This window comes from Lepisma saccharinum, chromosome 14, assembly GCF_977018435.1.
Source record: "Lepisma saccharinum chromosome 14, izLepSacc3.1, whole genome shotgun sequence".
NCBI classification, from domain to species: Eukaryota; Metazoa; Arthropoda; class Insecta; order Zygentoma; family Lepismatidae; genus Lepisma; species Lepisma saccharinum.
Window position 1 is genome coordinate 63,207,425 of NC_139242.1, and position 13,269 is coordinate 63,220,693.

General features: G+C 38.5%; 1 protein-coding gene across 1 annotated transcript in view; it reads right to left on the reverse strand.

Moving 5' to 3' along the window:
* The window catches only part of sl (small wing phospholipase C gamma 1), a 138,404-nt gene that overhangs the window by 101,607 nt on the left and 23,528 nt on the right, over nt 1-13,269 (reverse strand). The window contains exons 13-14 of the mRNA XM_083135782.1: nt 11,888-12,069; nt 9,584-9,761 (exon numbers count right to left, since the gene is read on the reverse strand). Of these exons, the coding sequence (XP_082991908.1) occupies nt 9,584-9,761; nt 11,888-12,069 (360 nt within the window). The remainder of the gene's footprint in view (nt 1-9,583; nt 9,762-11,887; nt 12,070-13,269) is intronic.

Consider the following 13,269-nt stretch of genomic DNA (forward strand, 5'->3'; position numbering starts at 1 on the left):
TATAATAAACAGTGGGCATAGAATAATAAAAAGAGAGGTTGTCAAAAAAAGTAACAGTAAATTGGATAGGAACGTGTACGAAACGGCATTGATATGCGCGGGACACAGAAATAAACTGAACCGGGACGAGGGCAATTTAGATGACGTATGGATTAGCTTTTTTAAAAAGTGGGACAATTTGAATAATAAAAGGGCCCCGATGGGCTTCCATGTCACATCGGAAGTAAGGAAAGCAGCCGAGGTGGAACGGGAATTTTCCTTGGATTGGTGACGAGGGGAAGAAAAAGAGAGGGGAGGGATCTATCGTGGGAGGGGAAGTACCACTCCGCTGCGCGGTGCCATCTGCCCGCTCGCTTCACCTTGACAGGGAGTTTAGGCTCTCAACGGCCACTCCAGTTTACCGTAGCGGTGGTTTTACATGTTTTATTGTGAGTTTTAAGGGGTTTTTAGCAAAGTGGTTTTAATTCTGTATAGGTCAAGCACTATGAAGCGTTTTTAACCCGAACCTTTTACCCAGTATCCTTACATGACACTTCTCTGACATGGCTTGATATTCCGAGCTGAAAACGACAACCTGAGGAAGGAAGCAGTAAAGCTTCCGAAACGTCGTCCACGTAAGAATACATACTCACTTGCGTAAGTAGACCAATTTGAATGCTCTAACGTATTTTTGTTTATAGATAGTGAGTAACACGCACGTAACCAATATGTTATTGTAATAAAAATTATCAAATATAACATACGTTAGGAGATTTTGGAACTACTTTATCCTGGGATGTTTGCTTGAATGTATTTAATTTTTTGTTATTTAGTGTCGTTTTTCTGCCACTTTTGGACAATGTGTTGGATGACGAGGCCCTGAAAGCAGCCATCGAGGAGGACAGTGGTCTAACGTGTGATGAACTTGCAGAAAGTTCCATGTTTCCGCTGAAACAGTCAGGTTGCACCTGCATGGGATAGGCAAGTCATACAAGTTAAGCAAGCGGGTACCCCACACATTGTCGGCAGCCAACAACGAACGAGTGACAGCCTTTTTGTCCTTGCTCACTCGAACACCTGAACACACCCATATTTGATCGCTTGCTCACTGGTGACGAAAAGTGGGTCCTCTATGACACTCCCAAGCGTAAAAGACATTGGTTAGTCGCCACGTGACCCTGTTCCCACACCTCAAGACCGCCTCTGCACCCACGAAAGGTTATGCTCTCTGTATGGTGGAATTGTCAGCAAGTGGTGCATTACGAGCTCCTTCCACCTGGTCAGACCATCACTGCTGACCTCTACTCTCAGCAGTTGCAAAGGGTGCAACCTGCATTGCAGCAGAAGGAGCCGGCATTGGTGAATCGCAAGGGTGTGCTGTTCCTGCATGACAATGCCAAGCCACATGTGGCAAAGAGGACCCGGGAGACCCTTCAGCAACTTGGCTGCGAGACACTGTGCCATCCACCATATTCACCAGACCTTGCACCAACAGATTACCACCTGTTTCATTCCCTCGACAACCACCTCAGTGGGAGATCCTTCGCAAATGAGGGAGACCTGCGGAACGCACTCACGGACTTCTTTGCATCCAAACCCGCCGAGTTTTATCACCAGGGTATTGTGCACCTGCAGGAATGTTGGCAAAAGGTGTTGGATGCTGATGGAGATAAATTCGAAACCTAAAGGTACGTACCATCCACTGTATTGCTCTTTGTTTATCACTGCTCTAGAACGGCAAGAACTTTTTGGTTACCTTGTATATCAAAGTATTTAGACTCAATTCAAGACATAGATGCTTACAATTCCGATGGAGGTGAAAGTGAAGAGAATCCTGATTTTGTTCCACTAGAACAAGACATTGAATCGAACCATTCGTCAGAAGATGAAAACGAAGCAGCACCTGTTTCTACAGTTCAATGGGGAGCAAAAATAAAAACCACAGTGTCTCCAAATGAGTCTCCTTTTCTATCTACAGTGCTAGAGATGGAAGTGAATGGACTGTAATTGATGCCAATGTAAATGTTCCTGGTAGGCATCCAGCACACAATGTTTTACAAGAAAAGCCTGGCCCGTCAGGATTTGCTAAACGAAATATCCTTGAAGGAAAAGTTTCAACTGCATGGCATCTTTTTGTGAATGAGAGGATGCTTCGTCACATAAAATCCTGCACTGAAGAAGAAGCTCATCGTCAAACTGGAGGAAATGACTGGTCTGTTACATTACAGGAACTTGATTCATTTATCGCAATTTTGTATGCTCGCGGAACACACTGTACGAAAAGTCTTGAATTAGACAGTTTGTGGGACAGTACCTGGGCACCACCATTTTTTCGTGAAACCATGGCTAGGGAAAGTGACAAGTTTGCGCATATGTCCGAAATATGGAATTGTTTCATTGAAAATTGTGGCAGAAATTACATACCAGGAGCATACATCACTGTAGATGAACAGCTATTTAATACAAAAGTTAGGTGTCGATTTGTGCAATACATGGCAAATAAACCAGACAAGTTCGGCATTAAATTCTGGCTTGCAATTGATGTCGGCAGTGAGTACCTGATAAATGGTTTCCCTTATGGGTAAAGATGAAGATCGCCCAGCAGATCAGTCTGTTGCAGAATATGTTGTACTTCGCTTGATGGAACCCTTTGTTGGAAAAGGAAGAAATGTCACAACAGATAATTTCTTTACGTCAAGGAAACTCGCTGAAACCCTGGAAGCTAAGAACACTACCTTGGTAGGAACAATAATACGTTCAACAAAAGAAGTGCCTCAGCAGGTAAAATAATCTCGTCTACAAGAGTATTCTACAGTTCTTCTGAGTAGTGCTGACAGCACACTCACTGTGTACCAAGGAAATATAAACAAAAACATTCTAATTCTCAGTTCCATGCATTCAAACATGTGTATTGGTGGTGGTGTAAAGAAACTCCCTGAAACTGTCAGCTTTTACAACAGCACAAAGTTTGGTGTAGATGTAGTCGATCAGATGGCTCGTAAATTTTCCGTAAAAGCAGCATCGCGAAGATGGCCAGTTCATGTATTCTACAACATTTTCGACCTAGCCGTTCTCAATGTATATATTTCTGGCGAAAATTTTGGTCGTCACTTGTTCCTGATGAAACTTTCTGAAGAACTCAGAGAAGGAAGCAAGAGAATCCCATAGCCCAATCTACAGATTGTCTACTGTGAGCCTCCAGGAAAACGACAGCGTCGACAGTGCCAAACATCCAAATGCAGAAACAAGACAGGAGACTTATGTGAGCAGTGTGGAAAAGCAGTATGTGGAAAATGGGTAAAAATTGTTAAAAAATACTGCATCAATTGCATTGCAGATGATGCCAAATAAGTAAATTTATTGTTATTGCATGAAATAATTTTAATTTTTATTTGTATTCATGTTTGTGAAAACAAAAATGGGGTCATGTATTCATTTCTGTGAAATTAAAGATGTGTACCGCAACAATTAAAAATATATTAACAAACAAAACTATAAATATAACCCACTTTTTCCATGGCAGTCAATTTGACCACAGTCGCCGTTCTAGTTATAAAAAAAAGCCCGCAGTCCTAGTGTTAAAGTTGGATGCCATCTTGGCAAAGATATACTTAATTTATTCAAACACATGTAGGTGCATCACATTATGCATTACAGTTTGAAAACACAGCAAGATAAAAGCACATTTTGGAGTATTTAACATGTATTCAATATAGTAAAATATGAGTATGAATTTAAGGCATTTTCAAAAGAAAATAACACATATGTCTACATGTAGAAGGAAGGCAATATAAGAAATTTTAATATTGATAGCATGGAAAGTTCAAATAGGTTCTATTCAGGCAAGAATTTGTGCATGTAGCTCTTGCTTTGTGAACTTCCTCAGGGCAATCTCGATGGCAGCTGTAGTCTGCCATCATATTCTCGTTCAGTCATCTTTGACATGCACTTTTATGTCATTATGTTCTTCTTGCAAATGACCTGAGTGACCAACTGGAACTGATCCATAAACATTTCCGTTGTGCACGGAACACACACGATACTGTGCTTAGAGCTATCGAGAAATAATCTCCATTCTTTGGACTATACGAGATAAGACATAATTGGATGAGAAGACCTGGAATATCATGGCAGTAAACAAAGTGCTTCTCTTCTGAAAAGAAGACCACAAATATTTGCTCTCACTTTCGGAAATATGACACTTTTGCTTATCAGTGCAGTATATTTTTTTCTTGCAGCCTGGATGCTAATAACTCAGCTACTTTCTTATGTCTAAGTGAAGAAACCATGATCTGATATGAAAAACTGAAAAAAGGGTGTTTTAGGGCTTCACCGATGACGTAGTGGGAACGTGGTCACCTTGCCATCAAGGGGTACTGGGTTCGATACTCGGTGGAGGCATATACTGGTCGGATCCCACTTTAAACTGCAGGTCAAGTTCCGATTAGTCTTTCTACACACAAAGTGGACTTAAAACACACTCAATGAATCAATCAAACGTGTTTCAGTGCATGGTTATGGTAAATCTAAGCGTCGTCGTCCACCTATTCCCAATGTAAATACCAATGTACTCTACTCTTCGCTATCCATTGCTTGCTCCAGCTGCTGCAGAAAGACGACAGTCGTTATCCTGCTGAGGAAGCTCTTCCACCTACAGCGGTGGGATTGGCGAGGGGTGTGGAAGGGACGGGTTTGCTTGGTTAAATGAACAGTGAGGAAGCATCGAGAGTTTCCTCATTCAGTGATGCCAACCCTAGCATTATGGTTCTAAACCTAGCATAATTTGAACTTCGCTGGCGCCTATAGTGGTTTTCACATCATGAAGGCACAATGGGCTCTTATGGACAATGCTTTTCTTATGGGAAGATAAAGCGCGCTATTGCCAAATATGTCGATTTTGAAATTTACGTGAAGTACAAAAAAAATTACAGTAACGTAGAAAATTTTATGTAGAATACAATGGCGAGAACTAAAATTGTGAACTTTATTTCATATTATTTTAAAATAATTAAAATGCAAGTTTTCATTGAAATCAAATTTTGAACATCTTTTCTATTCAAAGCGTTAAATCAAGCCGTAAAATCAGAGGAATTGTTACAAAAAAAAAATCGACATTACTATGAATTTGTCACTGGTGATGGTGGTGCTGAAAATTTGACAATATTTTTAAAAAGATGTTCTTAAAAAAATAAATTATCGAATAAAATGTGCGGATTTTTTATTGGCGCAGTGGAAAATGTCGTCTCTGGCCAAATTTTGTTGTAGAAGTCTACGTAAAAACTCACAGCGACAAAGTTGTAAAGATAATAATGAAATTATTTTTTGTCTTCGCTCAAAAGTCCCCAGAGTCATTACTTCCTATAAATGCAGTTTGTTTTCAAGCCGATCAGCGCGCGAAGTAAGGCGACGCGTTGGCGTGAGTCTTAGTCATACTCAGGTGTTACGAGTTCGTAGGTGCCCAACAGTTCAGTGACATTTTAACACTCTTGGTGGTCTGGTGAAGTTTTATGTATCGACATTTCGGTGATTTTTACAAGTGGTTCATGAAGTGATTAATAGCGTCCTAATCTGTAAGTCTTCAGTCATCATAATGGATCGCAGGAAAAAGGGTGAGAGAATTACGTAGAAGTGGGGAAAGAAAAACTATTTTAAGAATGTTCAAATATTTAAAGGAAAAGAACCCTGGACGTAGTCAATCCTTCATTGTTTAGTGAACTTTGTAAAGTGGCTGGTGTCAGTGGGCGTACATTCTTTAGATTAAGAAATCAAATTAAGAAAGGCTCAATCGTTACACTCCGGAAAAAAAGAGTAACTGGACTAAAATACAAATCGAGCAGGGAAGTGAAATATAATGATTTCATTCGCAGTGCCATAAGACGCAAATTTCATGAATTTCTGTAGAAATGTTCCCGCAACAACAGTCTGTGATGAAGGAAGTTAACGACAATAAAGATTTGCCAAATTTTACATATTTGACTTTCTATCGTTTGCTGCAAGAAATGGGGTTTGAATTCGAAAAGCGAGGAAATAAGGCTTTATTGATTGAAAGAAACGATATTATACTTCGGCGCCATTCATATTTACGAGAAATGAGACAATTTTGGAATGAGAGACGGAACATTGTTTACTTAGACGAAAGTTAGGTAAATGTAGGGCATACTGTGTCTAAAGTTTGGAAGGACAAAACAATAGCAACACCCAAGGATGCTTTTCTAGCCGGGTTGTCTACAGGGCTGAAAGGCCCTACCGCTCGGTGGTAAGATGGGGTTTGTACAGGGAGCCAAACAAGTATTTTTAGAAAGAAGAAAAAAAAATCTGCCGACTACCATGACGAAATATTAGGTTTAAACAGTGGTTCAAAGATCAAGTATTATGTATGTATAACAGTAATTGTTACGGACAATGCATCCCATCACTTTAGGAAAAAAGAAAGCATATTCTACCTTAAAAACCGTAAGGAAGATAGTAAGGCGTACATTTGAATCAGTCACCCAGGAGCAATGGTGTAATTACTGTAGGCACGTCGAAGGGGTTGAAAATAATATGTGGAAAGCAGATCAACTGCAGGATGACATTGAACCACTAATCATTAGGTTAGAGAGCAGTTCTTCCAGCAATGACAAGACAAGTTCTGATGACGGCAACAGTGAACAGTCCAAAGACTCACCTATGGAGGATGTTGAACAACTGTCCGATTAAAGTAACACTTATTATATAACATTTGCGTTAAAAACTGTTTTACTGTATTAACACATTAGATAAATGAATGTTACTTTATGAAATAGATTAATTATGCTTGCATTTCATAAGTCTCTCTCTCCCCATACTTTGTTAACTCCGATTAATAACAACAACAACAATAATCATGGAAAACTAACAACTATAACAAATGTAACAACAACTGTAACAATACACGAGTACAATACATACAACATGTTTATTGTGAAAGGAAGCAAGCGCGACAATCCCGACCGCCGATAAGAGCTAGCGCACCTTAAATGCAACACCGCGCGGTTTCTCCATAAGAGCCATTGTGCCTTCACGATGTGAAAACAACAATAGCACACTATGCATGGCAAAGTGCTCTAAATTGCATCCTTGGGAGACAAATAAATTTTATTCACAGGAAGATACTTTGAGGAAATATATTTTATATGTTATTTGTACTTCTCTAGCGGACTTGTTTAAACAAGAGATATTATGCCGACTAAAGGACAAGCTTTTACAATCACATCTCAGTCCACCCTCTTGTTTAATCTAGTCTTTATCCTCCCCGATTAGGAAATGAGTATTTTATGAAAGGAAATAGGTGGAAAGTTGGAGGTCACAAATAAAACATAAAGGCCACCATTCCCAATCGTCCAATTTTCTACAACTTTTTCAAGCACACAATACTGAACCCATTTCATTGGTTGAACCACTGTAATTGATTTGATGAGTGAAATTCTCAATGTTGCTTAACTGTAGTAAATAATAAATTAACTTAAAACTACATAATTAGTTGCATTCAGCATAATTTAAGTGTTGACACAGCAGGAGGTTGGCAAGGCTGTCCTCAATACACACGACAACAGGCAGGGAGGACCCCACAGATAAGACGTATTACACATAATACGTGAAGTCGAACCAATCAGCTTGGTTCACTCAAAAGTTCGAGGTTGTTTTCGAAACAAGTGGCACGGTGTGTGAATTTTGGTAAGCTAAGTAATCCCATACCCAGGATTTTTAAATTATTTTAGTGGGGCAGATTCAAAATGCTGGTGGAGTATTAGATGCGACAACGACGCTATGGTAGTATTGCAGCTGGACATACAATTGCAGAGTTGGAAAAATTCAACTCACCAAAAGACCACCCCTTCCCCCCCCCCTTCTCTCTCTCTCCCAACCAAACAAACAATTAGCAACACAATCGCTAGTATTCGAATAGTGCTGAATTCAGCAAATTACCATGTTTTCAAATTTCCTTTAACTTTCTTATAAATGATTCTTGTAAGGAATTTAAATGAATTTAAATCGGGTATCAGACATCTGGTAGCTAGCCTCCCATCAATGGTCCATAAAATTAAAACGACCAAATATTGCAGACTTTTGGAGCTTGCTTATCTCCACAAACAACACATTCACTTATACAAGAGAAAAATCGAAATTCTTTCATAATCTGAAAAATTGTCAATGTTATTTTCGTATGTAATTTTAGGATCGCACATAAATATTTCATTGTTAGAGGGGCATGGCCCCCTTGGGTACAGGGTTGCAGCTACATTCTAAATGCAGTGGATAGTACAAGCGATAGTGCTTGCCTAATTGAACGCATTGTCAGTCTTTCTTCAGTCTGTTTACCATGACTTCCTACACCTAAAAAAAGCTGTCGCCACTGAGCAGTTTCACACAGTATAGTTTACATGCTTACAATACGATATCTGTCACCAGTATGGACAAAAAGTTCCAACTTCCTTTGCAACCCCCCCCCCCCCCCCCAGAGTTCACATTGCATTCGCAATAAACGAAAATATTACAAAAAATCAAAATTTCCGATATGCTGAACAAAGCCCTTTACCATGCATCATGTTGTACAAATGAATGTAAACAAATGCTGTACCTCAGATACAGCAACACTAGTTGCCACAATTTGAATCATGAAAAAATACACAACACCACCTACCTTCCAGTACGATTAGCTTTAATTCCAGGGTTGCCAATCACATGTATTGCATGACATAGGTTTGTAGCATTACGCACAAACAATTTGCTTGAACCCTGCAGAGATTCTTGCTAAAAAATTTATCATGTTACACATGACAAGCAAACTGAGGATAGAAAGTTCTTTTGAATATCTGGACCCTAGGATGATATCTGCCGATAAGGAGTCATCAGTATTGGTTCTCTATTTAACTCTTTCACTTTAACCTTGATGATTTTGACATATTCCAGGAAAATATAACTCTTCAGGATGCTGTTCCTTCAGTGAGGTGATCAGTTTGATTCTCTGTTAGAAATGCAGACTTTCAGGGTTGACTCAACAGTGCCAGTAAACAAAAATACTGCTTAAACCATGATCAAACTTATGCATGTTTAAGATTTCACAAAGTAAAAAAGGGAGATGCCACTTTAAAACAAACCACAAGAAACAAATGCAACCTTTCACATGGCAGTGTGGTTAACATGCCACACAGGATGCTTGTCGCTTGGACCATGTCATTGCTTTCTTTCCACAACAAGCAGCACACCACTGAGGGAAATGAGTGTTGCTTTGGAGATTGGAAGGAAAAATTGGTTACCCAGGCCATGTGCAGCTTGTAGTGAATTGTCACTTGTTTCTCCAGTGAGAAATCGCCCTTACCATGTGTTGGAAACAAATTATACTTTCAAAGACACTCATGATTTACATATTCATAAGAATGATAAAAGAATAACAGAATTATGGATGTGAGCCATGGCCTATTTATAGAAATAATAATTGGGAAAAACTATCAAACATGCTGATAAACCAATACCCTATATTCACAAACAACAACAATCTGTTGATGCCATTCCATCCTCTGTTTCTACACATCAACATCATGCATGTTAACCACAGGTAATAAAATGGAAAGAATATACTTACGTTACCCATCCTGTCAACCATATCCCTGTTGACTGGGTATTTGAGCTTTATTCTCTTGTAGAGAGGATGCCTTTCGTAGTAATTGACTAGTTCAACAAGTGACTCGAACTGGACAGTTCCTATTATATACAGTCTTCCTTCCAGTTTTATTCTACAATGTTTAATTTTCTTCTCAGCCCTGAAAACAAAGTAAAAAACATTAGGCAAGATACATATTTGTGGCAGTTCACAGTGTGAAATAACTAAGGTTGAACCATCAAAAGCTGACTTAGTAGAACAAGTTACTTTGAGATATTTTCTGCATTATGAATAGGCACCCGAGTTTGAAACTAGATCTCAATATGTAAGTGACACTTGGCTCCAAATACAATTCAATAGCAAAAAGTCAGATGAAAACGCAGTACATCTTGGAAACACACATTTCTTCACTTTTTATGACCACACATCAAAAAACAAAATTTATTTCAAATATTGCTTCATTTTGGCACTGAAATGTTCCTTGTGAGGTGAAGCTGTTCAGTCAGTATAACGCTTTAAAAATCTGTTGGTACATCACTCTGTGATATTTGTCGGTGGAAGGAACCCAAATTAACTTATGCTATGAAGCTTATCCATGCAAATATATGGTAGTGTTCTATTGAACTCCATCAAATATTTATTTACATCTATGTTTGCAATTAAGCTAGTCAAGTATAAATTTGATTGAAGAAATAGATGTAAGGTATTCACTGTCTAATGAACTGACCCATGTGCCTGTATATAAAAGATTCAAGACAGCATACACATTTTCCATAACATTTGTAAGGATAAGAACTGCATACTTGTTAAAAATTTTGCAAACTAAAAATTAAATACTATATCCTCTGTGTGTCAGAAGCTATTTCATAAAGCTAATCCGTTAAATTAAGAATGCAATTAAAAGCTATTTGGAAAAGTATCCATTTAAAAAGAATTCAAATATGCACCTTTTTTTATAACCACCTTTTAAAGAAGTTGTTTGTGATCTATGGTAACAAATTCAAACATCTATAACTGATGAAAAACTTTGCCTCCACCAACGGTGATGTTAGATGTGGTAGCCACAAGTGCGAGCAATTGATCTCCATCGCAGTTTCCACTGCAGCAAGCAGGTGTGAAGTACAGTAATATCCAGTTTATTCCATCCTCCTGGCAGGCTTTGCTGAGACTGTCCACAGTTCACGGTTCTCTGCATCCAAGGGTCTTTTTCAATAACCCAAATACACAGATATAAATTGGCAATGAAATGTGATTTAACAGGGATGTCACTGTAAGGTATGGTATGTAATCTCGTTTCTCTCTATATATCCTCCAGGAAGTGGGGGCTTGAAGCCTTATCCTGATGCAGCCAGACTATCGTGGAATCTGTACCATAGAAAACTGTAATTTCTGTGCGAAAATTTGGGGTCAGGACGCAGGCAAAGTTAATTTTCACATTTGTAGCTACCCGGCGAATGGTTAACTTGCCGTTGTAGCTGTATCCTGAGATGACCATGAAATCCTTGGGGGAAACTTTCCTTCATTCCCGATACAATCTTGCAAACCTTTTTCCACCCTGTGGTTGGTGATATATTGCCCAAGCTTTGCTGCAGTCGCTTATGTAGATACACATATGCCTAATCTAATGGCTCTTCGTGGAACGTTCTGCAATCTGCCGAGGCAGCAGCTTATGAACTGTTTATGCCGCTTTGCAGTTTCAAATCGTGGTTGATAATTGTGTTCACAGTTGTCCGGAGATCCCTAATTCCACTGCAATGGCTCTCTGCGTTGCTGGATTTTGGACCGGAGACTAGGGCCCTCACCTTCGGAATGATCTCCGGGGTCCGGCTGGTTGCCGGTCATGGATGTCTTATGTTTCTTGCCGTCTGGAATCAGTACTCTCCTGGCCTTACCTTGTTTATGCAGCACACATGAAATGCCCTTCTTGGAGATGGTGAAACCATGCCTCTTACATTGCTTGATAATCTCACATTATGAGTATTTTGCATCGGAAAGGGCGGTGATGTACCCTTCCCAGAATGGTTTGATTTCCGGCACCATTCTGCGTGCATGGCACTTGAACACACTACTGTACACTCTGTACGTATCACTAATACTGCCGCATTTCGAGTCGCTTCCATACGTTTACATGTGGCGCCACTGTAACCTTCAAAACTTGTTACCATAGATCACAAACAACCTGCTGTATTGTTAGGTGTGAATATTATTTAGGGTTGGCTTAAAGTTCAACAGTACAATCAAAGAAAGGGCATAATTAAATGTTGGTATGAAAACTTCTTCACTCACCTGAATGATATGGCAAATGAATTTGCATCTTTCTCACTAGGCCTGACTAAAAAGGCCCCATCAGAAGGCACACGTTTTAGCATCTCCTCTGTTTGAGCACGAGTGGTGTTTTTGTGAAACCATTCTTTTCCTTCATGTTTGTTTGGTTGAGGGACAGGTTCTTGCAAGGTAATGAGAAATTCCTATATAAATAAAGAAAAAGGGGAGAAATTGTAGAATACAAATTGATATGAATATTTTTCTTTTATATTTAGTATACAAACATTTTGTGTGTTTGCAACTGTAAAAAATCTTGCATATTTGGAAAACTCATATTTCTTGTCCCTTTTATTTCCGGAAAACAAATTTTTGAAGTAATTTCTGAATAAATCTCCACATGATACTCTTAATATTTTAACATGCTAATAACAGTCATGTGTGTTCAAGTACAGTTCAATATATTAAAGTTCAGCAAAAGTTTATGCATTGGGACTAGCCCTACATTTTGAAAGTAAGATACCGACCAATTTAGGGCCCCTTTATTACAGAATCACGGTAACAGCCACTACCTTTGAAGAAAAAAGCAAAATTTCTTTTAATTCCCAAAACCTGGTAAGTACAAAAAAAACTAATATTCACTGAATTTTTCATATTTGCAACATTACTTCTCTAGGTCTCAATGACAACTCATTAGGTTGATTTCCCTGATTTTTATGGAACTTCCAGGTAAGTGGGAACTATGATGTAATGTTAGGGTTGAACCAATACCAGTTTGAATTGGTGTCTATACTAATTCCAATACTCTTCTGATTCCCAATGGTGGCAATATTGATGCTTGATAATTGTAACAATTAAAAGTTGTTCAAATAATTTATTAATATTAGCTGGTAAGTATTTCACTCCAATTATATGCATTAATTTACCAGAGTTTTGCTTCAAAATATTCAAGAATTACATCAGATTATTAAAATACCTGGCAAGTAATCACAAAATACAGTTTTTCACCAAATCTTCATGCAAAGTAAATTGAAATTTTGAATTTTACATAATTTGTAGGATACTTTGACTCTGGAAAAGTGTCTTGTGGCATTTTTTGCGAAGCCTGCAAAAGAGCACAATGCCAGAAAGGTATTGATCGGTATCGGTAAACAAAATCCAGCCAATACCGATACATTGGCAATGGTATCTACTTGGGCCTACGTAATGTCTATTATTTCTTTATCTTGCACACTTTCTTCAGCATACAGTGGAACCTCGAATTTACATTTTTAAGGGGACCAGTTCAAAAAACTTAAAAAGTGGGAAAATGTAAAATCCAGGAACATAAAATCAAGGTTCCCCTGTAATTATAAATATATATGCTTATAAATAATATAAGTTTATTTGCTTAAAACGAAGTCTGA